Source organism: Centropristis striata, chromosome 22 (genome assembly GCF_030273125.1).
Source record: "Centropristis striata isolate RG_2023a ecotype Rhode Island chromosome 22, C.striata_1.0, whole genome shotgun sequence".
NCBI lineage: Eukaryota > Metazoa > Chordata > Actinopteri > Perciformes > Serranidae > Centropristis > Centropristis striata.
Window position 1 is genome coordinate 3,983,192 of NC_081538.1, and position 27,952 is coordinate 4,011,143.

At 38.6% G+C, this 27,952-nt stretch overlaps 1 protein-coding gene across 2 annotated transcripts in view; it reads left to right on the forward strand.

The window, feature by feature from the left end:
* The window catches only part of chchd3a (coiled-coil-helix-coiled-coil-helix domain containing 3a), a 91,958-nt gene that overhangs the window by 1,333 nt on the left and 62,673 nt on the right, over positions 1 to 27,952 (forward strand). Inside the window, exons 2-5 of one of the 2 annotated variants that reach the window (XM_059325744.1) lie at positions 348 to 614; positions 1,206 to 1,302; positions 12,087 to 12,180; positions 25,534 to 25,714. In XM_059325744.1, coding sequence (XP_059181727.1) covers positions 348 to 614; positions 1,206 to 1,302; positions 12,087 to 12,180; positions 25,534 to 25,714 — 639 coding nt within the window. Of the gene's footprint in view, positions 1 to 347; positions 1,303 to 12,086; positions 12,181 to 25,533; positions 25,715 to 27,952 lie in introns of both variants that reach the window. The other variant, XM_059325743.1, reaches the window with a different exon arrangement.

Below are 27,952 nucleotides of genomic sequence, written 5' to 3' on the forward strand. Positions count from 1 at the left end.
TGTATCATTGTATGTTGTATGTATTGAACATTGTGTGTAATGTTTACCTCGTCGTTGTTGTTATCTGGGGATGTATGTCCTTTGTGTTTGAAGAGAGTGCAACTAAACACTATGTGCTTTTTAAAAATTATACAAATGAAAATGAACTTGAAGCCAGGAGATGACAAACTTTCCATACGGAAAAAAAAACAAGCAGGGTAAATAGCGAGGCCTGGCTTTGTCCTAATTTGTAAAAGGTGTGGCAAGGTGTGGTTTTACAGGAAGTTAAGTTATTTAACTATCTGTGTATGTGATATAACAACATGATTATCATTTCACTGACTTTTTCCTTCCACTCTCCTTTGCAGCTTTCTGAGAATGTCATCAACCGCATGAGGGAACCTGAAGCTCCTCTCAAACACCATCCTGCTCCTTCTCCACCACCACCTCCTCCCATGGCACCAACTCCCCACCCTCTCCCTCATCTCCTGCGGCCAGTGCCCCCACTCTTTGACCCAATCACCTCTTTACCTCCTCCCCCTCTCCCTGTAGAACCTGTTGCCCCTCCGGCTCCTTCTCCACCAGCTCCATCTGCCACAGAGACTGTGGCTGCACCTCCTCCTCCTGCAGAACAGGTAGCAGCACCCACCATTATTGACATGGTGCTCCCATCATCATCACCCCCAGCTGCTGCTGCTGCTAGTGATGTCGCTGCTCCTGCTTTTGAGCCTGTGGCGGCACCTCCTCCCCCTGCTCCTGCTGCTGTTGAGCCAGTAATTTTGCCTACATCTCCTCCTCCTCCTCCTCCTGCTCCCATTGCTCCCTCCCCTGCCCCAGCTGTGGTGGAAGCGATCATTCCGCTTGCTCCTCCTCCGCTTGCTCCTCCACCGCTTGAAATTGAGCTTTCTCCTCCTACCATAAATCAGTCCATTGCTTCTTCTCCTCCAGCAATTGAACCTGTTGCTCCTCTTCATGTGATTGAACCCATTGCTCCTTCATCTGTAGCTGAACCCACTCCACCTCCTCTTCCTGTCAAGATGGAGCCCATCATTGCTCCCCCCCTTCCCGAATCGGAACCTCTCTCTTCCCCTCCTGTTTTTGAGCCTGTCAGCATCCTGCCACCTCCTGCAGGGGACACTTTGTCCCCGCAGCCTGCTGAGCCATTTGCTGCGCCTCCCCTGCCTGAGTATACTGCTCCTTGTGAACCCGTTGCACCTCCTCCTCAGCCCCCAGTGGAGCCAGTATACGTTCCTCCTGTCCCTGAGCCAGTGGTAGAGCCTGAGCCAATTTCAGTTCCACCACCACCTCCTGCTGCACCAGTTGGTGAGTTTTATTACCTATGTATGTGGAGAAAATGTTTTCGGTGCGGTTTGTCTATTTGTCTGTCAGCAGGATTACCGAAAAAACTGCTGCGCCAATTGTCATGAAACTTGATGGAAGGGTGTAGCATGGGCCAAGGAATAAACCATTACATTTTGGAGTGGATTAGAATCACAGGGCCAATGCACAAATAATTTCCACTTTCGTTAGCATTCCGAGAAAGGGCATTTGTGCTGCATTCAAGTGCTGTCTGGATAATCTTCAAAATGTGTTTTCCCCCATCACATTTCATGGCTCACCTGATGCTTTTCCTTTTTGTTATTTGCTGTCACGCAAACACTGGAAATAGCTATCAACATTTTGTTTAAGCACTCTAAGCTTTGAAATACAAATAAGAAAACAAAATAGAAATAAAATACGACTGGACATTTAAAATGAGGATCATGTGAATGTACCATAGGGCTTGGTGGAAGTTCTCTAGTTCCAGTATGCTGAAAATCACTATTTGTTTTACATTTCACAAACTGTAATGTTGAAAAAGAGAATTGCATTCAATTTAGTGCTTCATGATGCATGTTGTTCAGTAAAAAGGTATTAATTTAGACTGATATTCTGGTAGTCAATGTAGTTTAGCTATTATTAAGGAATTAATGAGCTTACCAAGATTTTTCTTGTTAGTTTCCCCTAATTTTTTACTGGATTTGTGCAGTTGTGATTTCTGACCCCGACGGCAGCTGGACAAACTAGTGTCTTGTTCCTTCTAACGAGAGACACGAGTGAATGCTCGGAAACTGATAAAATGAATTGTTCTTGGTAATGACTCATTTTATCCTAAAATGCTTCATCAGTAGAATGGTTAATTAGAAGCCAAGGGTTATAAGGGAATGGGGCTGTCCAAGGATTTATTTTAAGTCCAGCTACAGTTACATTTAATGATGTTTATTGTGTGGGTGTTTACTTTAAGCCACCTTAAGCTTTTTCTCTCCAACTTTTCTTGCAGTTGGTAATTACTCTTCATTTTTAAAAATAGGCCTCACTGTAGTCTTGGTCATATTATCATTCATTGATTTTCCATAACTCGTAATGAAATTATTCATTCTATTTCTTTAAAAATAATGTTAATACTTTTTTGCTGTAATTAGTGGCCCTCCATTCTGCTTCGTCACGGTGGAGTTAAGCTGTTGTGATGACCCATCTCCTTCCTGAGGTGTGTGAATGCACTTAAAATAGTGGGGCTAAACTCGGCACTAGTGTCCATATTTGTTCTATTTTGGAAAGTTTTCTTAATTTTTTAGCATCCCCCTTCAATAACGCGGGTATAATAAATATTTTTATTTTAACTATGCCTCATGTGACAACTTGATTGATTGATTGATTGATTGTCTTTATTTCGAATATGCAGGCAATAAAAAAAACAAGTTTAAATATTAATAGATGAATAAATAAAAAACAAAACAAAAAAGCAAAACATTTAAAAAAAAAAACCCAGACACTTTCTGCAAGCTCGAAAGGGGGTAGGAAGAAGTAAAAAAACGTATCTAGTCCTACCCCTTAACGGGTCAGTATATACATATATAAATAATCGATATAGTCACATTCAAATATTATAAATAATTATATATATACATATACTATAAGCAATTTATATTACATTGTGAATACCTATACATGTATATTGTAAATTACTATATATATATAAATATTTTAAACATAAATACAATTAACATGTATATTACAATTTTTATGTAAAAGGGGGCACTTGAAATGGAAAAAAAACTCCACAGATAGTTATCACCCAACTCTGCAGCTCCTGTCAGCTTAACAGTGCTTTATAACATCATTCAGCTCTCCGTGCTCTCATCAGCGTCGTGTTTGGCCACAGCAGGCTGCTGCTTTGAGCATCACCGCCTCGTGCCGTAAAGTTCATCATCTGGCTATTGCATGCATTTATTTTGAAAGCAAGTAAAAGAAACATGCAACTTTTAATTTTAATACTGTTTTACTTTCTTCAACACAGCGGTTTGCAGGATGCATAGTAATGAGGTAATGTATCCACAGAATTTTGGCTATGTAAGGTTAATAACTGTAATCAATGATGGTGAAACAAAGTAAACTTGGATGTAGCCACCACTGTTAACTCTCATTAATGTAAAACCAAGTCTCACAAAGTTTTATAAATAAAGACTTGTTTAGGAGGAGGAGGGCCCAACCAGGATTGGTTTTGGATCCTTTCAAATTCTGAAATATCCTCCATCTGTTGATTGGCTGACAAAGGTAGACTCAAGTTTTAGCCCGTCACTTTCTATTTCCCCATCACCACAAAATATAACATCAAAAAATATAACTTTTAAGATAAACCTTCTCCCGCTTCCTTTTAACATGCATAAATGCACTACTCACTGAAGAACTTTGCCTGGGAAATGGAAACATTTCCTGTCTGAGTGCTGTAAATCGTTTCATTAATTTTTCTCTGTGAATCTGTCCTGAAGACGGGCATTAATAATAACTATATAGATATAAGCAATATTTTAGCTGATGGTCTTGTTTGCTTATGTAGGTCAAATGGAGCCGTCAGTTTAAATTAGGACTCTTTTTTTTCTTACCAATTAAAAAGTCCTTCTGGTATGTTTACTGCCTGGTATGTTAAGTATAGATCTAGAAAGAAGCAAAAAGGAACAGGAAGAAGAAAATAAGCATCTTTGTAAAAGTTTATGTCTCATCATGAGGAAAATCTCAATAATACCCATCGAAAAAGTGTCTGAGTAAACTGAGTGTCATATCGTTAGCCTCATAGCATATTTGCCTAAGTCATATTTGAACGTTTTCGGGAAACAAGAGAATACACAATTTTTAGTAAGCTTAGTAAGTTCAAATAGAAGTGTGAACAAGTTTGCATAAAAAATTAAACACATCGATTTCATAACAGATAAAAGTGACTTAGGCAGAATATGCCCTGACTAAGGCAATTTTTCTCTTACATATAAATAATGTAGTTTGGTTTGTATGTAGCCGCAAAAATGCCTAAGTCAAGGAGATGACTAAGGCAGAAAGTGATTTTGGACTCTAACAAGTGTTCTGATAGGCTGAGAACATATGCAATAAGGCAGAAAGATGCAGCAGTGGTAGGAGAGTAAAGTTAGGCAGATATCACAATTTGGCCAAAAAATGACTTAGGCAATTATGCTATGAGGCTAACGATATATTTTTCTCACCCCTGTTGGTCACGTATGCAAAGACTTTTGACTTCTCTCTCTCAAAGTTCTTTTGTCTTATTGTCTGACCTTCGTGCGGGCACGTGTCCGTTATCTCTTGACATATCCTGCAGAGGACATCTGAATGTTACCTGTTCATTACACTGTACCGAACGGGGCGTGGGTGCCGGTTCTTTAGAAGGTGGTATCCAGGGTGTGGGCAGGCCTTCCCATCCTTGACTGTGCTCAATCAGTGAGGTAATTAAAAAAGGCCAACTTATGCCACGCCACACTGACTCCAGTGATTAAAACGACACCTCCGCAGTCTCACACAACAAACCACCAGGCCTCATTAAGGCAAGGAAGTGGTTTTGTGTGTGTGTGTGTGTGTATGTGTGTAAAACTTTTATTTGGCCATAGGGCTTCTGTGATATAACACTGAATTTTGTGCGAGCCACCTGCCTTTTTGTTTGTGCACATTAGTAACACAATTTGGACAATTAGTAGAATTTATTCCCTTGTATTTCACAGCAGCATGTCTTTGTCAGTCTGTTTTTCCATTAGCTCTGGGGGCACTTTCACAGCAGAGTAAAATTTTTCTCCATGTTGAATAAAAGTTAGTCCTCCATTGTTTGGGCTAATTAGTTTTCAGATTAAAAGATATATACAACATCTCACTTAATTTGTGACAGGTGTGGAGCGTAGAGTGTAGTTATTATGAGAAATAATAAGCACAACACAATGTTCATATTTACTGTTTAAGTGGTAAATCCTACATTATTTGTAAAATAAACAACAACAGAGAAATAACTATTTCTCTTCTCACCATCTTTTTTTGTGCCCAGTGGATCTGAACTGCTGAGAATTGTGAATGTGTGTTTGTATTGGCTGTATTTTTTTAGTATTGCTCCATAGTCTCCCACAGTGTGCATTTTTGTCCTATCAGGCATTGGCCCTTATATTTACAGTATTGCACAATGACGATGCTTGACATTTACGCAGGTATTTTGTATATACACTCCTTGCAAGGTCACCCTGCAGCTTAATATGTACCAGTCTCACCAAGAATTATGAAGGAGAGGGGAAAAAAGTCAACCTGCACGATTGATCAAGCATGCTCTTTTTAAAGAAGGAAAAAAGAAAGAAAGAAAGAAAGGTACGATGAATGTGAATGTGAATCTCGTTAAAAAGTTGCAAAGTTCAGCCCAATTCTGAAAGGGTACGACCTTAATGAGGCGGACATTGATTATGTGTGTCCACGAGAGTTAGGTATCGAGTGAGGCTCTCAGCAGGTCGGCTGTCTCTAAATCATGGGCCTGAGTCAGTATGTGTGCTGATTACACCGTAGTCAAGGTTGAACCTCCCACACCTTCTCCAATGTGTTATAAATATTCATATGCCATAGCCCACACACTGCGCTGGACTAATAGCCTGCTTAAAGATGTCTCCCAGGTGCAGAAGAGAAAATGGGAAAATGGGACAGGCAAAGGAAAACAATAGGAGAAATGCGCGTGACTTACCGCGTGTGCGCATAAATGTGAGTGTGAAACTTGTGAAATATATCACTCTCCTTTTGAAACGGTCTTTTCTTGTTATCTTGTGAAAATGTGAAACGATCAGTTCGTTCCTTTTTCATAACATGAGATTGAATTAACAGGAAAGAGTTTGAATAAAAGGGGAAAATCAGAAATAGCACCTGCCTGCCAGGGCTGGAAGCTTGCTCTTGGCACTTTTCTTTATTTCTTTCTTTCTTTTTTTTTTTTCTCATGTGAACATAGTGAAAGGTGCGCGGTGACTCGACTAAGCGCGAGCTAGAAACGTGAGGAAGTGGTAATGTTACAGATTATGCCCTCCACGCGGGTCCTGGGGTTAATGAAACTTCTGATGAGAAACGCAATTTGCCTTCGTCTATTATCTCCACTGCCAATAGCCTGTGCTCCACCGCCTCACCGCCTACTCTATGGGTTTTTCCACAGGGTTTACTGATTGGTGGAAAGGGAAAGGAGGGGGACATGTCTAAAAAGATGATGAGTTTTTAATCTTTTTAACATTTACATGTCCTACTCAGGATTGACACTGGCTCTGTCGATCTGGAATTGTCTCTGACCCTAACCAGCCTCCCTCAAGGACCCCAGACAGTGTTTATCATATCAGAACCTGTTCTCTGGCTGACCCTGCGGGCCTGCTCGCTATCTGAAGCCTCTCTCTGCAGGGCCGGAGAGGATGTGGTGATAAATGACGAGTTGCTTAGGCTTTTCTGAACTTGGAGGACTTTCAGAATTTTACTTTTCATAGTGCACTGCTAGAGGGTATATATTTTCAATGTAAGTATGAGATATTTTTAAAGGGCAGTTGATATAAAAATGCCAGTTGTACCTGATGGGAAAAAAGTTCATAATGGAGGATTTTACCTCTGATTTTAAGTGTCAATTGAGTTTGGTGTCCAGTACAGTTTATTCATCTTCTCTTAAGAGAGCATAGTAATTAATTGAGAGGTTTTCATTGAAGATACTCTGCTGTTTGTATGGTTGATTTATTTTTTTCCTCAGGTGTTTTTTTCTTTCAAATTCTTTTTAAATTTATAAAGACAAGGTTACAAATAAAAACCAATAAACAAACAATAAAAAGATAGTAGCGCTACAAGACTGGTCCATATAGTAAAAGAAAAAGTAGCATTAATAAGAAGCAAACAGGGCACTGTTCCTGTACAGCAGCTTGTATCACTGTTGAAAGCATAAAGTACCATAAATGGATCAACCCCATGTCCTTCTCAGGTGTTTTCATTATTGACAGAATTACATGTCACAATATGTTTGGCCTAGGGCTGGGCGATATGGACCAAAAGTGATATACCGATATATTTAGGCTGAATATCGATATACGATATACATCCCAACATTTTTATCTCAAAGTGGAAGCAAATGTTCAGTCAAAGTCAAATATGGCATGTCACAAGTTGTTTTATTGAAACGGTTGACTTAAGTGAACAACAATACTGTATAACAACAGGAGTACCTTTTTAAAAAAAAAAAAAAAAAAAAAAAAAAATCAAAGCTGTGCACATTTAAATAAAAATAGCCTATGAAATAAAATAGGCCAATCTTTTTCTGAAATAAATACATTTATGTGAGAAAACAATAATGAACATAAAGAACTAAATATGACACACCCTAGTAAGAGCAGCGTTTATATATAAAAGAGAAAAAATTAACTATGTTGATATATGCAATATGGTCTATTTCAATATCACATTTAAAAATATATTGACATATTTGACCACCTTATAAGACTGTATTATATAGATTAACATGTAAGGAAGAGCTTGTTCAAATTCATAGCAGTAAGCTCAAAAGTTATTTCATTTGTTTTTTTTCTCCCCCAAAAAGAAATACAATACAGTAACAAAACATATGTCAAAATATGACAAGTTCAGGGATTTACTCCCTCAAATATGCAGAAAAGTTGAGAAAACAATACATATTTAAAGCTACATGCATTGATTTTTCTTTTTTCTTTTTTTGGCCATAGCAGTGGAACAGGACTGTTTAAAAGAAATCCCCAATTTACATGCAGCACACATGAAGCAACACTTGTATTTATTAGCAGTTGTTTTAGCTCTGGATGGTTTCCAGTAGCTTATAAGGAAAATATCTGCAGCGGGCTCTTCAGCTGCTTAATGATTTGGCCTGCTTTGTTCACCTACTAGTTCCTACTTGTTAGCTTCACTTGATTATGATTTTTATACAGGACATTGCTGAGTCTCTTGTATCCAGGAAACACTTCTTCTTACATGTTACAAAAGAATATGATACTGAACATCTAAATGCCACGGCATTATTTTTGCAGACAGAACACAGTCATAGAATATCTATGTGTATCTATATATGTGATGTTTTCATATTAACATGATGTAAAATAGCTTTTTTCACTTGTTACTTGACAGGCAGAGTCAGGATTCTAACCCCACAGGTTGTCTTTCTGCTGTAGTCCTTAACAGAGTTGTAATTAGACTCTCCTCTGCAGGGGGATCAATGGTGCTTCTGAGTGCTGTCAGACATGATGGATATTATTTTCCCACACTCTGGACAGTTAGGTGACAGCAGGCTCCGTCTTTGAGGATCCACTGTGAAACAAAAAGTTGTCAACTGTCAATCACCGCCTCTGTTTGCAGTAGTGTTTCTTCTGAAGTCCTTTCGCACTAAACCTCCCTCTACCTGCTGCTTATTCATTCTCTTTACTGTACCAAACAGTTGTCATGCCGTGAGTTCTTGTTATGCGTTGTTGCTGCAGAGAAGAAAAGGCTATAGAGGTTGGGAATCAGAGAGAGGATTAAGTTAACTGTATTCTGACAGCAAATTGTTAACAGTGTGGGTGTGACAAAGCTGCTGGAGGAGGCGAGGAAGACAAAATTGACAGAAGGTGGAGGGAGGAATGCTTGGTAATGAGCTGAGCTTTTATGTATCCATGACACCAGTTGCATAAACTGTAGCCATTAACTATAGTGTCCATCGGTTCACAGTTTTCACTTAACTTATTTTTCTGTGAAACCACTGAAGAAAAAAATCCAAATCTTAAAGCTTTTTCATTAAACTTTTAATATCTAAAAGATTACATAACAAGAACATAAAGCATAGTTAACAACTGCTGCTAAGAGATTCAAGCTTTTTATATGTCCTTGACTTTTGACAGTTTATTTTGAATTTTTACGTCATTTATTGATAAGTGGATCTTTATTTTAATCTTTACAAAGAGCAGAATACATCAAAGGCACTTTCAGGCCATTACAAGCTCAAATTGAACCTTTTTTTACTTGCTGCTGGAGAAAATATAAATTTGAAGCTGAATTTATTTGTTTTTCTCTTGGAGAGGCTGGGAGTCTGTTGTTGTGTCTTTAAGGTGTCGCAAAAGCCTTTTAGAATGATTTCCAAGACAACTGGTGAACAGGCTTGGGGCTGTGTGATATTTAAAACATTTAATTAGATTATGTTGTTCATCTGGATTTGGGGCTTGTAGACAATTACTCTTTTTAGTTGAAACAATTAATACTAAAGTAGTAGATTTGATTCCAAATCCTTAGTATAGCTAATGAAAAACCAATTTAACTTCACATTAAAGGGGACATATTATGATCATTTTCAGGTGTTCTGGGTTTCTACTCAAGCATATTTACATGCTTTAATGTTCAAAAAGCACATTATTTTTCTCACACTGTCTCATGGCTTAAAGACCTCCGGCACGGTGTCGGAAATCCGGCTCGGGATTTTTTTTTTTTTAATCATGTTTGAAAAACAAAACAAAAAACAAGCACCGGACACTGTGCGCAGTTAGATGGTTATGATCAGCGGAGACGCATAATTAGCCATTCTGCTTTCAGCTGCTGACGTTGTGCACAATTTGCGACGGCGATAACCATATGTCACCTACGGAGTCTCTAAATCCCTCTGGGGGCTAACTTGTAGTGGAGACACGCAGAGTGAGCGGACTTTTGAGAGGGTGTGGCCTGAGACTTTCCCTGTTGTAGTCAAAACACGGCTTACTGGGGATCGTAACGGCAGCATAGCGAGCCAGCCGTATACACGCGAGATAACGAGAACACGCTATAATCCTGAACGTACAGACCGCGAGATCCCGTGATAAACAGTGTGTATAAAGTAAACTACAACAACAACAAACAGCTTACTTTGCTTTTCCGAAGTGGAAGATCTGTTGATCTGACCATCTATCCTTATGAAAAGAATGTGTTATGTCATAAATGATTGTATGCTGTTCCACTTCAACAATCTCGTTGTCCACCCTCTGAGACCCTTTGATTGATTGATTGATTGATTGGTGCACGCGGTCAAGACGTAATGTTGATGTGAAGTAGTTTTAGGCTGCATGAACTGTGTATTGTGTTTTATTTTGAAAGGAGCAACATTTTTGACAGGATTTTGTATTTTGATGTCATTAACGATTTTAGTCAATGCAAGAAGGTCAGTTTTTCAGTTATGCAGTATTTGTTTTGGTGACACCGCCAACCGCCCCCCCATGCATAAAACATTTTCAGGCACAGGATGTAAATTTTAACTGTAACAGCACTGTAGTGGCACTTTGTATTTTGTATTTGATTTATAGTATAGTTGTGACATCACAACCATACGGAAGTAATAGCAGCTTCTTTACAGGCACGGTTTCTCTGCATTTCTCTTTGGAATAGGGGTTTTGATACTTTAAAAGTATTTATATTGCATCTAAAAAAATACTTTTTTTAAGATAGGATCTTTCAACTTGGAGTATTTTTTTGGCACTTGCACTAAGTTTGTTTATCTTCCTACGCTTTTGTAGTTGTGAAATTGAGTCAAAAAACATTAAATGTGAAGCAACACCAAATGTTTGACTTTCACAGGGGCAGATGAAACCATGACGATTATACACCCCAAGCTCCTCACTTGTAAAATCACTAAATCTGTTACTAAACATCAGTATAAGGCAATTTTGAGGAAATTGTGTTTATTTGCTTTTGCCTGTTTATTTGCAACAGTAGCTGCAACACCACAGTGAGAAAAAAATAAATTTCAGTGCACATTTTAGGTCTTATTGTTGATTTGATTTAGCTGGAATTAGGTTTTTTGTGTGCGTGTGTCCATTGGCCTGCTGTTACCACATGTTACCAGGTAATAATAGACTCTGACAATAGGGATTATCCTATCTAACTAATGCAGTGGGAGAGTAATCTTGACACACTCAGACACCCCCACCCTCCATCACTGTAGTGTCGCAGCACACCGCATGGCACTTCTGTCTTCAGAGCACGTTTTGGCCTGGTCGCGCGCTGGCATCTTTACTTTCATGCTTAATTACCTGCCAAGATAGACCGGGGCAGACATGTACTCATACATGTCCCTGACATGAATATATGTAGATAGAATGGCACACTGCTGCTGTATGTGTGTGTGTGTGTGTGTGTGTGAGTGTGTGTGTTCATTGTCCATTGAAAGTGAATGGAATTTATATGTGCACGTTAGAGGTTTGATGTCATCGCATAGGCGCTGTACACGCGTTTTAGATTCAGATTCAGATTTGACTTTATTAATCCCACAGTGGGGAAATTTCTTTGTTACAGCCGCAAAGTTTCGCACAATTTTTAAGATAAAGATAAAAAATAAACAATCTAAGAAAAGACATTTAACACTATACAAATATACAATAATAATAATATACTATATACAACTTAGTGCAGTATAGTGCGCTGGCATAAAATACCCCTCATAAAAAACCCCTCATAGTGTGTGTGTGTGTGTGTGTGAGATAATTTTTCTGTCAATCGATTAATCCTCTAATTGTTGCTCTAGCTCTACTGAAGCAAAACAAAGACTTCTGACTGAATCATTTAAGTTAAATTGGTCGTTTTGAACAACACGTTTTCTAATTGATGCTAATTTTTCCAACACCTGTTGGAAAAACTGCCAACTTTCTCTTTTGTTTTACTTTTTAGACAATATGACTCAATTTAATGTCCCAGCAAACAAAATTTGCCTGTTACCAAACAACAGCTGTTTACTTTAAAAACCTGTCACTCTCTCAAACTCTCCTTCTGTATTCTCTTTTTGTCCCCAGTTGATGAAGAGGCCCTGAGGAGGAAGATCACTGATGAGCTGTATAAAGGCTTGGAGCAGGACAGGGCCAAGGCAGAGCAAGAGCTGCAAGCCTGGTTAGACACACACACACACACACACACACACACACACACACACACACACACCAAGCTATTTTAGTGTGGAATGGTTAATGCATTTGTTTATGACCCTCCACAAAAACTAGTGCAAAGCAAGTAAATTGACTGCTATAATTAGTTTTTTGAAGTTAAAATTAAGATTCCTGAGTTTGCTAAAAGTCTCTCTGATATTCCCTGTGTGCTGCGAATTTCCCTTCCCTTCTCTTTGCCCCTCTTCTCCTTTCCCTCTCTCTCTTACCTTCCTTCCTTCTTTGGATCATGATAGATTGAATCAGTCTACCGCACCTAGTGTCAATTCCTGTTCCAAAATTTCATTAGAAACCGAAGACATTTTCAGATGTGGCCGTTTTCCGCTTTCATTAATAGTCAAAAAGGTCAGCTCCAGTCTTTCCGATTCCCACTGTGTTTCCAATCTACCTCTCTTCCGAAGCACATCAGCACTTTTTCCTCCCTCTATCTCTGCTTCTGCTCTCCTTCTCTTGTTCTCTCCGGATCAATTAATCATGCCTGAGAAAGGAGGGCGCTATCCTGAGGTAATTTCCTGGGTGTTGAGTGGGTGATCCATTAGCCCTGCCTGATGAGGAAACACACTGTTCGTGTAAGGAGCACATTCTCCTCTCCTCTCCTCTCCTCTCCTCTCCTCTCCTCTCCTCTCTTCTTTTGACCCTAAAGAAGCAGGTGCACATGCCATAATGTCCGATAATCGTGTTGCGGCCCCTCTTTAATAGGCCTGAATTATTTCCAGCAGACCTTGCTGAATGAACTGTGATTAGACACTAAACACACTTCTATACTGTATGGGGAGGGGGAAACACACAACCTTTTCTATATCCAGGAGGAGGTAGTGTTAGCCTAGCGATTAGCCTCGTCTTTGAGGCTCATTCAAGAAGAGAGAAATTAACGAGTGGTTTTGAGAAATCATTTGTCTATTGATTTTTTTTCCCTTGCTATTTTTTTGTGTGATGTAACTGCTTCCTGCAGCTCACTTATTGATGTCTGTTCAGTCTGCTGTAAGTGCCTCAAAATTACGCTCTTCTTGCAATTAATTGAAATCATGGTGGCTCTCAAGCCCTCAATTTTTGTTTGTGCTTGGCATGGGCTGCGTTTTCACTTAAGAAGACTTAACTGAACATGAAATTGTAAATAAGCAATCATCAGTTGGCCAGCACTTGTGTATATGTATGTCTTGCATATTTACCAGCTGTGAAAGCATGTGGCTGATATTTTTTTCACGGTGTGAGTCTGTGTGTGCGCCATCATGGTTCTGGAGACACCTATTGTAGCGGGAACTACTACAGCACTACTAAGCAACCTTGTGTGCTTTGTCAAGTGTTTATATCTGTCTGTGGTCTGTAGCTTCAAAACTGTGCAAGATGCAGTCAAGAGACTTTACAGGTGTGTTGAGATCAAAATGAAGAACAAGGCAGTTGTGGTATGAACAAGGCCACTGGAAGTAAGGAAGTAGGGATGCCTTAATAATGCTCATGGTCAATTTAGTGTTGCAGCTGGTGTGATCTCATCAGAAGATGGTCTCTAGTGTAATCAGTTTTTAATGGGGCCTTGTGTGCTGTGTTTTTTTCTTTTTCTCATTATGTCACATTATTTTCATTCTGTCTGTTTGTGTAACTGTGTATTACTGCATGTTTGATTTCCCAGCTAAAAGTTAGCAGGCAGTAATGAGTTATTATGGATCCCACTGCAGTTCAAAACAAGACATGCCTTAGGGCGCTATGATTGCTCAGCACCGTGCCTTACGTCCTTCTCCTTGTGACTTAACGATAATATCAAAAAGCATTATGGGGGGTTGGTTTCTCAACTGGCTGGTTAGCTCAGGTTGGAAGGCCACAGGTTCGACTCCCCACTGTGTGCCGGAGAAACATATTTTGTTCAGTTTAGTGTGGATTGGTGGGAAAACGGTAAAGGTTGTTGATCGGTTAGTTAAACCAGCTATTCTCCACCTTGGGGTCCCGACCCCAATTGGGGTCGCGAGATGATTTCTGGGGGTCGCCAAATCATTTTGGAAGTCAGCTCTGTCTCCACTGTGTTAAAGTGTTCATGTGTTTTAGTCTTTTTTTGGTCATTTTGTGTCTTTTTTGGTCATTTTGTGTCTTTTTTTTGTAATTTTGTCTTTTTTTGATCATTTTGTTGTTTTTTTTGTAATTTTGTGTCTTTTTTGGTCATTTTGTGTCTTTTTTGATCATTTTGTGGTCAATTTGTGTCCTTTTTTGCTTAATTTTATGTAATTTTTTGGCAATTTTTTTTTTGTTTTCTGACAAATCCCAAAGAAGCACAGACAGGGAGATGTTTTAGTTGTTCTCTGCTTCATTATTCGTCCAAAATTCGTTGTATCAACTGAGTTTGTATGATCTGAACTGTGCGTGTGAGATTCTGTTCAATGAGCGGGGGTCGTGGACAACATGCATGTTAAATTGGCGGTCGCGACTCAAAAAGGTTGAGAACCACTGAGTTAAACTAACGTCTAACAGGTGATGGTTACTTTAGGGTTAGGGCAAGGGTTAGGTTTAGATTATAATGTAGGTTTAGTCGCATGGTTAAGTGAAATATTCAGTTAATAAACAACTTTAAACACTACAGTTGCAATTTGCTTGCCTCTTTAAAAGGTAACAAGAATACCCAATGCAGCGACACAACACTGTGTGACTGGAAGATAATGCTGCTTCTGTGAAACAAGTGACAAATAAGAGCTGGGACTACATATTATCTATAATAATCTATATCTGTATATTTGTCTTGTTGAGCTGAACAAAAGCATGACACAGAAACTTAACATAAAACGTCCTACTCACACTGACGCACTACCTTCCTTCAGGACTGAAAATGTTTTTGTTTTTTTGCCATTGCTATTGAACTTTTTATTTGTAGTAATTGCAGAAAAAGGTGACTTTTAATTGCAATAGATGAGAGGAATTCAGTGCCTTTTTTTCCTCATCTGTCAAACAACAATTAAATTGCAATTGCATTTCACCTTCCCACAGTGCAGGCAGTAATTACGGGGAGTTTTTGGTTGTTGAAGGCAAACAAGCCACAGTGATTTTGGCCTTCGCTGTGTCGGAAGACTCGGCAAGGAAACTCGATGGCTGTTGCTGTAAAATTGGAGTAACAGGTAAAATATTTTTTTGTGTGTCTGGGTGGGTGTATCAAAGCTCAGCTAACAAGACCGCACAGTGCCTCACTAGTTATAGAACCCTGCAGTGAAACTGCTGCACAGCTTGAACACAAGGAAATAGAAGATATTTGAACCCTTGGGTCAGGGGGAGAGGACCGCACACACATGTACACACACATGAGATACATGAGGCCAAAATCTGAAGGTCATGTTAAGCCCCAAAATCATAAATAATTCATGCATGTTATTTCACAATGGAATCAGTGTTGAATTGAAAACCAGTAAAAGAGACTGCCAAAGTAAGGCTAAAAATAATGTCTTTTTAAGGACGTTAGACCTCCATAAGACACCGAACACATTCAGTTGCCTTTGTGTAAAATTAAATTATTTCCACACTTAGTATAATTCCTCCATTCTATCCTACATGCATTATTTGGTACACAGAACAAGGGAGTTTTGAGCAACAGTGGTGTTTAGATTATGGCAGTATTTCTTCTGTTTGGCTTTAGGGCCATAAATGAACTCCAGAGATCTGCCTTTTGCATGTTTTGCTCTGGTCGGAGTGAAGTAAAGGCTCTGTGAGGAGTTCATTTGGGTGCAGCCTAAACTCATTTGTAGCAAGGAGCGGCTGCAGGGAGCAGATTTGCCTCTGCCGCTTCTCTGTGAGGCATCAGAGCAGAACGACTCAGAGAAAAGGATGAGAGAGAAGGAGGGATGAGGGGAGAGAGAACTCTTACACCATCCTGTCTCTCCTCCCTCAGCCTAACTTCGCTTGTGTCACCACTCAATCCAGTTCTTCCTCTCGGGAGCGTTATTCTCTCAGGATTTCCTCCACCTTTCCTTCTGTCTTGTCTTTTTATCCCCTTCCTTTCTATTTCTCCAGCCATCTCATGTTTTCTCCATCACCATTCTCTATTTGTTCTTCTATTTTCGTTCCCCCTTTTTTTTCAAGTTTTCTCCCCACCTACCTCCCTCTTTCTCAGTCTCTCCTCCCTTGCAGGAAATGCATATGTTTGTCCACCTCTAATACTTAAAGGTTAGTTGTTGCTGTGGAACTTCTGCCCATTATTTCAGTATGTAGTCAAGCAGCTTGTGTGATGGCGATATAATTGCATGTCAGACTTTTGAGTGAGAACACTGACCTTCTCCCAGAGCTTCTGTCTACTTCCTGTTAACCAGCCAGCCTGTTAAATCCCTTATTGCCCTCAGGTTAGATGCAGACAGATAGTCCAGCCTACAGATTTTTACATTTTGTTTATTTTTATCTTTCGTTCACACAGAAATATGCACACTGACACATGCACACTAACCTCCAGCTCATTTTAACGGAGTCAGAAAGTTGGGAGGCTATTAAAAACATTCAGAAAAAGTTCCTGAATCCACCTTGATCTGGCCAGGATTTTGTCTAGGGAATTGGGATTCTTCCTTAAAAAAATGTGTCTGAATCAGCAACATTGCAAGCAACATCTGACTGCACTTACATTTACTAGTTCTTCATGATGTTCTTACTGTAACTACTGCAAAAACAGTACATTTTTTCTTTTATACACTCTCTCACACAGAATAATAAAGATAAAATAGTCATTATAAAAACACAAATACTCATAATAATAACAATTCATTATTCATTAGAATAGTGATACTCATAATAATAATCATGCTAGTATATTTCATTTACATAGGCCTAGCACATTTTGTGTTTTCCAGCAATAAAAACAGAACATAAAGGGTAAATGGACCAAGGAATAGCCATAGCCATGTAAATTTATGTTTTATATTTTTCAAAGTGTACCTGCACACACATGCAACCCTTGAGCCCTCAGGCTTTAGTATTAAAATCATTTCACACCTCGTACATTTTTGTGTGCCGCTTTACTTTTTTGGGGATATCTGTCTGTCTGTGTGTGTTATGTAATAATCTTAGTGTTTCACTACCTGCATGAATAGATTTAATTCCCAAAAAAGCAATTTCTTTCTTTCTTTGATGGTTCTTGCCCCTCGTAAACCTGGTCATATTGTTGTAAAAGAGCTGCCGTCCCCAGTGTATGAGGCCATTTAAAGTGGAACAGTAGCGGCCATTGAACTGTAAATACACAGTTTTGGAAAAAAATGATCAGCATTTTCAGTACTGTAGCCTGCTGCTGACCTATACAGCAGAACAGTAATGGTTATTGACTTTTTGTAGAAAATCTACTGTCTGTTATTTGTCTATTACTCAAGCTGGTTTTATACAGGACCGATGGAATCAGCTGAAGGGAGTTCAATACAAATTTGAAATCATTTCTAATATTATCCCAGTGTTTAAGCTCAATAAGACTCTCTGTCAGGCGTCTGAACTTATGCCACACAACTAAGTAGAGGCCTATGTTTTCTGCCTCTTTTAGTGTATTAAATGGCTGTTTTTTGGGACTTTTGCAATAGGTTTCATAATTGAAAAGACAACAACTAAGAGTGCCTGTAATATCCACTTTCCACAGTGTGCTTGGTCATAGCACTAAGACCATTGCAGTTATCTCTTCATAGTTTGGGGAAAATAGCTTTTATGTTCCTTCTGCAGAGCGGGGGCCTCTTCTAAATTAATCTTCTCACTGCTCTGTCCTTTGTTTCTCATACACTTAATTATAACTCCGTCCCAGCACTTCATAGCACCCACAGTCAGGTGTATGTGTGAGCGCATGTGTGTGAGGGAGAGTGCTTAGCTCCATAAAATATTCATAGGCAGCATTCAGCGACATTATTCCTAACATCAATATTGCATTGGGCCTTTAAATGCCTTTTGTTTTCAAGGCACTTGGGTCGAGCCTGCACTGCTATACAGGTCTGTCAGAATCCTTCCTGCCAGGCACACTGTATTGAGACGCATCTTGTGTAGATGACAGGCAGACATCAGGAGGCATTAACTGATCTGATCTGATCTCTCTGAGGGGAGAGACAGAAGGTAAAGAGGTAAATGGGGGAAATATTCAGTTGTAGAAGACATGAATTTGTCATTTCTTTTGTTGTGGTATTTGTGCAGGGGTAATAATTCTCTACGGAGTAATAGGTGATGATGGCTTAATGGATTTAAACCGGCTGCTGCAGTATTGGAGGCCTATTATTTTTGACCGTGCCTGCATTTACCTTTGTTACTGGAAAGTGTGTATATGCACTCACACATACGCTCTTGAAAGCTTGCCCTGACTACATTCACTTAACCCTAAATTGCTGCATCTCAGCTACTCAACCTATGAATATTTCATATAAACTGCCATAGATCTAATCTCTGCCAGTTTCAAAAATAACCTAAATATTCCCGAGCACTTCTGTTCAGGGTCATCTCCTGAAAATACTTTTCTGGAAAGACCGACACAGCCCGACTCACTTCTCCTCAAATGAATGTTGCCTCACTGGTTCTGTCTTTCCATCTTTCTGTTTTCACTGAGCCATCAGGTTACCGGGCAAAGATGATCCTCACTTTCTATCCAGTACCAGGCCAAACATTGTCCACTTATCATCTGAAAACATGATATTTTTTTCTTTCTTTCCCCTACACCGGTGCTGTCTTTCTCTCTCTTTCTGTCTGACTCCATTCTCCATTCTCTATCTCAAAGCCCCCCTTTCCCACCCAGTGCCAATCTTCTACAGTCGAATGAAAAATGCGTCCAATATCCCAGGGACAGGGCAATAATGACTGGAAAGCAATAGAGGTGAAGCAGACAGATAGCATCCAGCTAGTGATAGCAGTCTTTGCTTGGGTTAGCACTTGTGAGGAAGTCAGTCGAGGGACTTTTTTGCAAGGCTATCTATTTTCTTGGTCCCCTTTCTTTCACTTGTCCAGATTGTAGCTTTTGGTCACCATAACATTTGACAAGTTTCAGTTTACTGTTCGGTAATAAAGCTAAAACAACGGGGTGACCAAATACTGAGATTTTTGGAATCCTTCACAAAGTCACAGTATTATTCTCTTTTTTTAAATTTGGCAAATAAAAAAGTATTTCTTGCATGAGTAAACCTTTTTATTAGGAGGGTTTGATATCGCCTGGCTCAGTTCAGCTTCACTGTCTGTCATGTTTGTTTGCTGTTACGAAACAAAACAGGTAAACAAAAGGAGCTTTTGCACTCCTGAGTGTTAGTGTTGCTGACAGGTGCGTAGGAGAATGCTGCTTGTCCTTAAAACATCTGCACACTTTCACCACTCGCACATTGAATAATTTAACGAGTGCAGACAAAGTTTTTGTCAATAAGCTTTACAGTATATATGCATTTATTTATCTATTTGGCATATTTTTGTTTGATCCTTTCAAACATTTATTTCTTATATTGTATGTTGTTGTTTTTTTTTTAGCTACAGGGACTACTGTAGTTTCCTAGAATAGTTTGAATATACTGTAGGGGTGTGCCATATCGTATCGTTCATGATAATATCGGTATATTTTTTTTATGGTTAAAGAAATGCATATCATGATATTGGCAACGTTCTTACTTCTTGATGTAGTGGTTAAAGTTGTTTTAATCACAAAAAGCTACTTATTCCCTGTCGCTGAACACATGCAGTTTTCAAAATAAGAGCACAGTGTGTTAACAGAATCCACCACAGAACTTACAAGAAGACTGTCAAAATAAGATGCCTTAAATAAAACATACAAGAACCTTTTATTCTTCTTTACAAAATGTCATTAGAATATGCCCCCGAAACCCCTAAATGGTTATTTTTATCATTTGCTCATACTCAAGAGTCAAGAGTACATTTTTTTTGTATTTGGCAACTGTTGAGATTTGCGCTTCAAACTACATTTTAGATTTTTATTTATTTATACAGACTAAAAAAATCATATTTTCCATATATTTTTCAGTATTTGGTAATATCGTCAAGAATATCGTTATCGCAAAAATAGCCTGAAATATCGTGATATTTGTTATAGGAATTTTTTAGAGTGACCCTTCAATAAAGAAGATTGGATTCGGAGTAGTAAAGTTGAATTAGAATGTATTATTCTTGTACAAGAAGGAGCGTTTAACAGTGCAACACACAACGAGGGGTTACAGAGAAAAAGGCTCCCAGAGGAGCTCTAACAGTTGATTCTTATACTAATATTGATAATGGGCTGTCCTAACCCTTGCAAATTGTTAACAGACAATTTGCATACAGTGCATCTTGACGTTTTCCTTTGTTCCCCTATACAGTAATCAGGATATCCCCAATCTAAATGTCCTCTGACCTGTCTCTAATCCTCACTCTGTTCTAGACTTCCTTTATTGATACTTTAACCTGAACCTTACCTCACCCTGCCAGCCTCAGCAATAAAGTCATATCAGAGAAGTATAAACAAGACATGTAAGAAATGGGGACTCCCATACTCATTGTAGGATTTAAAACATCTGAAACACTGTATAAACCTAATTTTTATAACAATATTCTTTTAGGGCCATATCGCCCAGCCCTAATATACTGTACATTTGCCATAAAGTACAAAAGGTCCAGCACCACCAAAGTCCATTTCTAAAAAAACCCCTCTATTCTGTCACTTTTCTGTTATAGTCGTAACAATAGCAACAGCTAAAGCTTCTTGAGTAAAGGTAGCTTAGGTGCATTAGCAGTGCAGGCAGGCGTTGATTGTGGGGAAATGGTGAATGTAAAAGGCCATTAGGAGGCTCCCTGTGTGTGTCTGCGTGTGCGTGAGCTGGAGCCCGATGATGGATGGAGTGTGCTGACGTGTGCAGCCCAGTGGACTGTGAGACTGGACATGGCTGGTCTCTCTCCGTCTCCCTCCATCTCTTTCTCCCACTCTCTGCCTCACTCCCTCTTTGCTTCACTTCCTCAGGGCCAAACATGTCATGTTGCCACCGCTCACTCTCGCTCCGTCCTCCTCTCTCTTTTCCTCTGTCTCCCTGTCTCGTCTTTGCTCTCCCCCTGCTCTCTGACATTTAGCGGTGTTGCAGGGCAAATGGCAGCTTTAAGACATCGGACATATTTTTTTATTAGACCCACCCGTCATCTCCTCAAAGCCGAAGGCACGGGGATGGTGATCAGTTAGACTAGTCTGTCCATCACGACTCATCACTGTCTAGATTTCGGGGAATATTCACAGGTGAGCGAAGAGATGAATGAGATTTTTGAAATAGAATAAAATATGAAAACCCTTCACATTGACGGCTCAGCGGGTGCTTGTAATATCAAGAAAACAGAGCAGAGAGGAGAAAAAGCCACATACTGTATCTGCGCCTGTTACCACACACTTGACAACCACCATGATGCACTTAAATTCTCTTAATGAGCAATGCAGCAACCTGATGAGGCTGTAAATGAGTCTTGCATTTCATCTAAGTGTTCATAAATCCAACAAAAATGTCCAGTGGTTGCCAACCTTTTTGGTCCCAAGTACCCCCACAGCCTTGTCGGATGAACACACGTTCATTCCCAACATATGTTTCAAATGTATAACACTATTCATTATATAAAAGTTGAGATTGCTAAATAAAATTCCAACAATTGAACTGTCAATATTTAAGTTTGTTTAAAACAATTGTTAAAAAATTGTACAACTACTGTGACTTGAAGTGAAGCTAAATGTTTCAACTGTTTATCTATTACTTTTTGCTAACTATTTTAACTGTTTCTACATAATTTCAAGCTAATTATTCAAACTGTTGAGTCGGTACTTTTAGCTAAACAACCATTTCAGCCGCTTATCCAATACTTCAAGCTAACTATTGCCACCGTTTATCCATTACTTTTAGCTAAATATTTCAATGTTTATCTATTACTTTTAGCTAGCTATTTCAATTCCTACTTGCTAACTTTTCAGCTGTATATATCCATTACTTTTTGCTTTATATTAAAATCTTTATCCATTACTTTTAGCTAGCTATTTCCGTTACTTTTCGCTAACTATTTTAACCGTTTTTTCGTTACTTCAAGATAATTATTCACTGTTGAGTCAGTACTTTTAGCTAACCAACCATTTTAGCCGCTTATCCAACACTTCAGGCTAACAATTTCAACTGTTTATCTCTTACTTTTAGCTAAATATTTCAAAATGTAGGTTGGTTTAATCAGCCATTGTAAAACTACTGTGACTTGAAATGAAGGTTAATGTTTCAACTGTTTTATATACTACTTTAAACAAACTTTTTCAACCATTTATACATTACTTTTTGCTAACTATTCTAAGGTAATTAATCAAACTATTGATTCAGTACTTTTGCAACAGTTTCTCCATTACTTTTAGATAAATATTTAAATGTTTATCCATGACTTTTAGGTAACTAATTCAGCCATTTATCCATTATATTTAGCTTCATATTTGAACTGTTTAACAATTACTTTTAGCTATTCATTTGAGCAGTTTAGTCATACTTTTACCTATGTATTTCTACCATATATTAGCTAGTTACTTTAAGCTACATGTTTAAACTTCTGTGCTCGCCACAAGTAGACTACCCTTGTTTGGAAAGTCACTGCTTTAAAGTACAAATTTGGACGAAATCCAGTAGTTCACCATTTGAAACTATTGAGGTTTTACTGTGCAGTAGACAGAAAAAATGATAAATTAGACGTCTAACCAAGACGGATCATAGATGGTTGAATGTGAAGGAAACTCTTATTGACTCGTCTTCCTATCTGTGCAATATATCACAAACCCAGTCACAATCACTCTCAGACAGCGTACTTCTCATCGGGGGTGTCTTTCAGGGCTCTCTTCGGATTTTCCTTCGGCAGAAGTTTATTAAGATCCTCGCCGTCTGCGTTCAGCCTGTCATAATTCACCCAGGCACCCGCTCTGTCTGTTCTGTGTTTATTTTACCTTGCCACCACTGTTTGATTCCTAACAGAGGAAGACTTTCAGGGTTTCAGGGACGTTCCTTCTCGTCTCCAATCAAGCACACTGTCGCAGAGTAGGGAGTGCGTTGCTAGGCAACTATGAGAACCCAGTGACAGGGTTCAAATGGTGGTCCTGTGTCTGCAGAGAGCGTACTGCCTCTGTCTATATCACTGCTTCACTCGATTGATGAGTCTTGTTTGGGGAAAAACTGTGGCATTCTCTGTCTATCTATAAGTCCCTCTTGAATGTACATTATTTAGAAATTAAATAAATATCTGAACGGTCCGACAGGTGTCAACTGACTGTGGTACATCTTTTTCTTTTTTTTATGACTTCTCAATGTTGCCCCCTTTTTGCTAACTGTGGAATCGCATGACATTGTATGGATGAATCTGACATTAGGGTTGAAAATCAATATACAAGTATATTGGCCTATTTCTATGCTTCATTAACACTGTAATTGCATTTGTGACCTTTTAATTCTTCAGGGAGACACTGCAACATTGCAGCACGCAGGCATATGAATGTGGGTGGTGCTTTAAAGGCAAACGGTGCTTGATAGTTGGAAAATAAAAGTTGGAAATCAGTGTTTCTAGACTGGCTTATCTGAGTTATGTTAGATTCTTAGATAGATTTTGTCTTTTTTATTTAGTATTTTATTTGGAAAAATGTTATTTTCTCTTTTTAATTTGCTTATTTGATACTGTTCTAATCTCAAAATACAATCCTATATCTTTTATATCATCTGTTTTATATCTGTGAATGTACATGAATACAATTTTTTTTTAAACTTAATATAAATGGAAATGAGCATTTGCACAGCAATATATTGTACATATAATATTGTGGTTTAATAAAAATATCTGAAATACACAGATTCTCATTTAGTTTATCAAAACAATTCTGCTGCCTTGAAAAATAACACTTTTTTTAATCATTTATCCCTGAAGCCATTCATTCTCTTTGTTGAACAAGATTATACAGAGCAATAGACAACTATAAAACAAAAGTTTTTATTCTTCAATGCAGCTTGATTTTAGTTTGAAATTAAGAACCTGCAAACGAGAATTAATGGCTCACCATGTGTACAGATTTAAGGCAGCATATGGGGACCTTGGTCTGCAGTGCAGTATACTGTGGACAGCATCATTTTGTACACTGAAAATTTGAGTAGCAACTCATGCATTATAGAGATAGCTGTAGGGGAAAGAAAAGTAAGTAGTAGGTATGGTATATACTGTAGTCCTGTACAGTGAGGTGCATTATTATTTTACTCCGAATACAGTCTAAAATTCAATTCGTTAGGTTGTGCAGTGTTTTTGCATTCATAAACGTATATCATTTTGAAATGGGTTAAAAAGAGTTTTTATCCAAATTTTCTTTATTGGTTTTTTTCTTTTTTTTACAAGCAGTCAGGATCTCAGTTTTTACAAAAGACAATGGTTCCAAAACAGGCTTAAGACCCAGTTCTTATGGACATATCAGCCCAGATGTAGCCACCCACCCTGAACTACACACATTCAATCCATTCATACTCACGACATACATGTGCAAGGCACAGGTTACAAACAAGGAAGCAGAAAGCGAAGAGACATAATACTAAGGAAAGATACAGATACATAGCCATTAAAATAAGTAAATAAAAATAAATAAATAAAAACATACATACACATCTACATATGAATATTTAAAAATAAAGTAATAAGGAATAAATAAGAAAAAAATAAATAAGTAAATTAAATTAAAAATAAAATAAATAAATAATTTAAAAAAAGGGGGGGGGGGGGGCTCAGGTTTCTGCTACAATTGAAAAGAGTTTTTTTTTTTTTTTTTGTAATTCAAGTCTTTATTTCTTTTATCCTTGGTCTATGACAGTACAACATTTGACATTGTGAGACATTTTGGTACACATTACCTGTAGCATCAGTAGCATAGTAATACAAGTGTAAACAGAAACATTAGTATAAAGGGACGTATCAATAACGACATAGCTAGGAAGAATGCCCATACAACAGATATTATGTTATATTATATTATTGGAGACATTCAAAGGAGGGTGTTCAGTGTTCATGCCACAGGCTCCTCAGGCAGTGTAATATGAGTCCAGAGAAGGTCCCAGATTGGTGCCTTATTTTTGTTTCTGTTGTTCATCCTGTTGAGCATGAGTTCATATGAGGCTGTTTTAATCATGGAGTTTGCCCACTCTTTCAGCTCTGGGCGTTTAGGTGTTTTCCAATGTTTAAGTATTGTTCTTGCAGCTGTTGTGATGCCTGTCATAATTACAGCAAATTCTCCATTTGTTATGTTGAGAGCCTGAGTTCTGTCCCCTAACAGGCATAGTCTGGGACATAATGGTATTTAAAAAGAGTTTTAATCATGTATGATGTTGCTGCTCCACAGGGTTGAGGAGGAGAAGGCCCGGGCAGCAGCCCAGGCTCAGGCTGACGCTCAGTCCCAGGTCCAGGATGAAGTGTCCAGGATCCTGTCAGTGGAGCGGGCCGTGGCCCAGGAGAGCATCCAGCAGGCTGTAATAAGAGAGAGGCTCGCCACTGAGGATGAGAAACACCGTGCTCTGCTCTACGTAAGTCTCTCCATGAACATACACTACCGGTCAAAAGTCAAAAACACCCCAATTTTTCCAGTTTTTTATTGAAATTCAAGCAGTTCTAGTCAAATGAACAGCTAGGGAGGGTACAAAGGTAAGTGGTGAACTGCCAGAGGTAAATAAAAAAGGTAAGCTTAACCAAAACTGAAAGATAATGTACATTTCAGAATTATACAAGTAGGCCTTTTTCAGGGAACAAGAAATGGGTTAACAACTTAACTCTATCGAGTCTTGGGCTATTTTGTCCATTTTTGAATTCTTTTCATGTCTTTGTAAGTCATTTTGTGTCTTTTTTTAGTCATTTTGTGTCTTTTGGTGTCTTTTTTTAGTCATTTTGTGTCTTTTTTTTGTCATTTTGTGTCTTTTTTTAGTCCTTTAGTCCAACATAAAATGTGATTTTGAATTTTTGTTCTACTTTCAAAACACTATCATGCTCAATAAAGAATTTTAAATGTTGCAAATGTGCATTAATTTCAGAATACACTGAGACATTAAACTGCATCATTTTCAATTAAATTCTGGAAAAATTGGTGTGTTCTAAAACTTTTGACCGGTAGTGTACGTGTTGATGTATGGCAGCTGCTGTGAACTTTGCCATCTTATTTTATCTTGTCATACAGTTTAACAATCAGCTGTATAAACATGCTCCACAGTATCGCAGACGCTGAACATTTACTATGACCTTCCGCGCATTGACTCACTGATGAGAGCAATTTTTACATGAAGACAGGTCCCATTTTACGGTCACACGTTCCTTTTTCTATGGCGCAGACACACGGAGGTGAGCCTATTTGCTCCAATCGACAGGTCATGCCTGGTACAGTGACAAATGTCAGGGCTGTGAGTGTGTGAGCAGTAACTCAAAGAGCAGTCTTGACTGTGTTGGCACTCACACACACAGTCAATTCAACAGTTCTTTCAATAGATATTTTGAAGACGTCAATCTATAAAATGCAAACCCCGAACGGAGCTTAGTTTAAGTTCATTTTAAAAAACAATCGGTAAGTAAATCCTTCTTTTCTGTATCCACATTTTGTAGTATGATATTTTTTTGTCTGTTCATCCTGTCGTATTATATAAGCTACCTTCATTTTGGTCAGCAAGTGTCTTTATTTCCTGTAAATTGCCCTTGTAAACATTGTCAGATGAGCATTCCTTACCACACACACACACGGGCAGCTTATTGTTTTCAAAAAGAAAACACATTTTCCCCCGAGTGCGGCCGCTGTTTACAAACCTATGCTATTGATTATATAGCTCATTTCACACGCTCATCGCCGTAATAGAAAAATGAATCATTTTGTTGAGAGTGAGCGAGAGGGAGAGGAGCGTTGACGTGATTCCACGCCGCAGGACAAGTGTATGAGGGATCCCTCATTTGGAACGGCGATCAAAACGAAAAGGGGGAAGAAGGAAAAAAGGCGGTGAGTAAGAAAGAGAGAGAGAGAGAGAGGGAGACACATGATGTGATGTGTTATTCCCTTCAGCATCTGTGAAGAAAGCCGTTTCAGTTGTAGGTTTTCTGTAATTTAATTTCTGTTGTTTTTCATAGGGAGGGAGACAGGACAAATAAGAGAAGGCAAAAAATGTTCCACCTGCTTTGTATCTAATATATGAGCAGCATCATGGGTGGTGGGTCTTACTGAACTGTCACAGAGGAGAGTCCTTGTGCTTGTCTTTGCCTGAAGTACTAATGCTTGTACTAAAGAGAACTTTTCCTCCTATACACTGTGAAGTTTTTGCTTGTGGCCCCAAGGCTAACCTAAGGCCATTAGCAGCCTTTGAGAATACAGATAGCAGCACTGCAGTGGCTATGCATTCAGTATGAGACAACACACATGGTGGTGATATACTGTCTTAGTTTTTTTTTTTTTCAAATTCACTTTTTATTGAGGATTTTTTTTAACATTTTATACAGAACAAAGAACAAGAACAGTTGGGGTGGGGGGTACCAATATCACACAGCGTCATCATTTTCTCCTATCATCATTCTTTGCAGCAGTCGTTGTTAGTTAAGTGACAGTTTTGTATAAAATCAGAACTTGTAGGCTTCACATAATCTGTCCATTTTGACCAGGTTTTGTAAAATGAGTCCATTTGTAGCTTTAGATGAAAAGTCACTTTTTCCATTGTGTAGATGTCTTGTATGATGTTGATCCAGTCCTCATTTTGTGGTTGCTCAGGTTTGAGCCATCTTTTGGTAATGGATAAAAA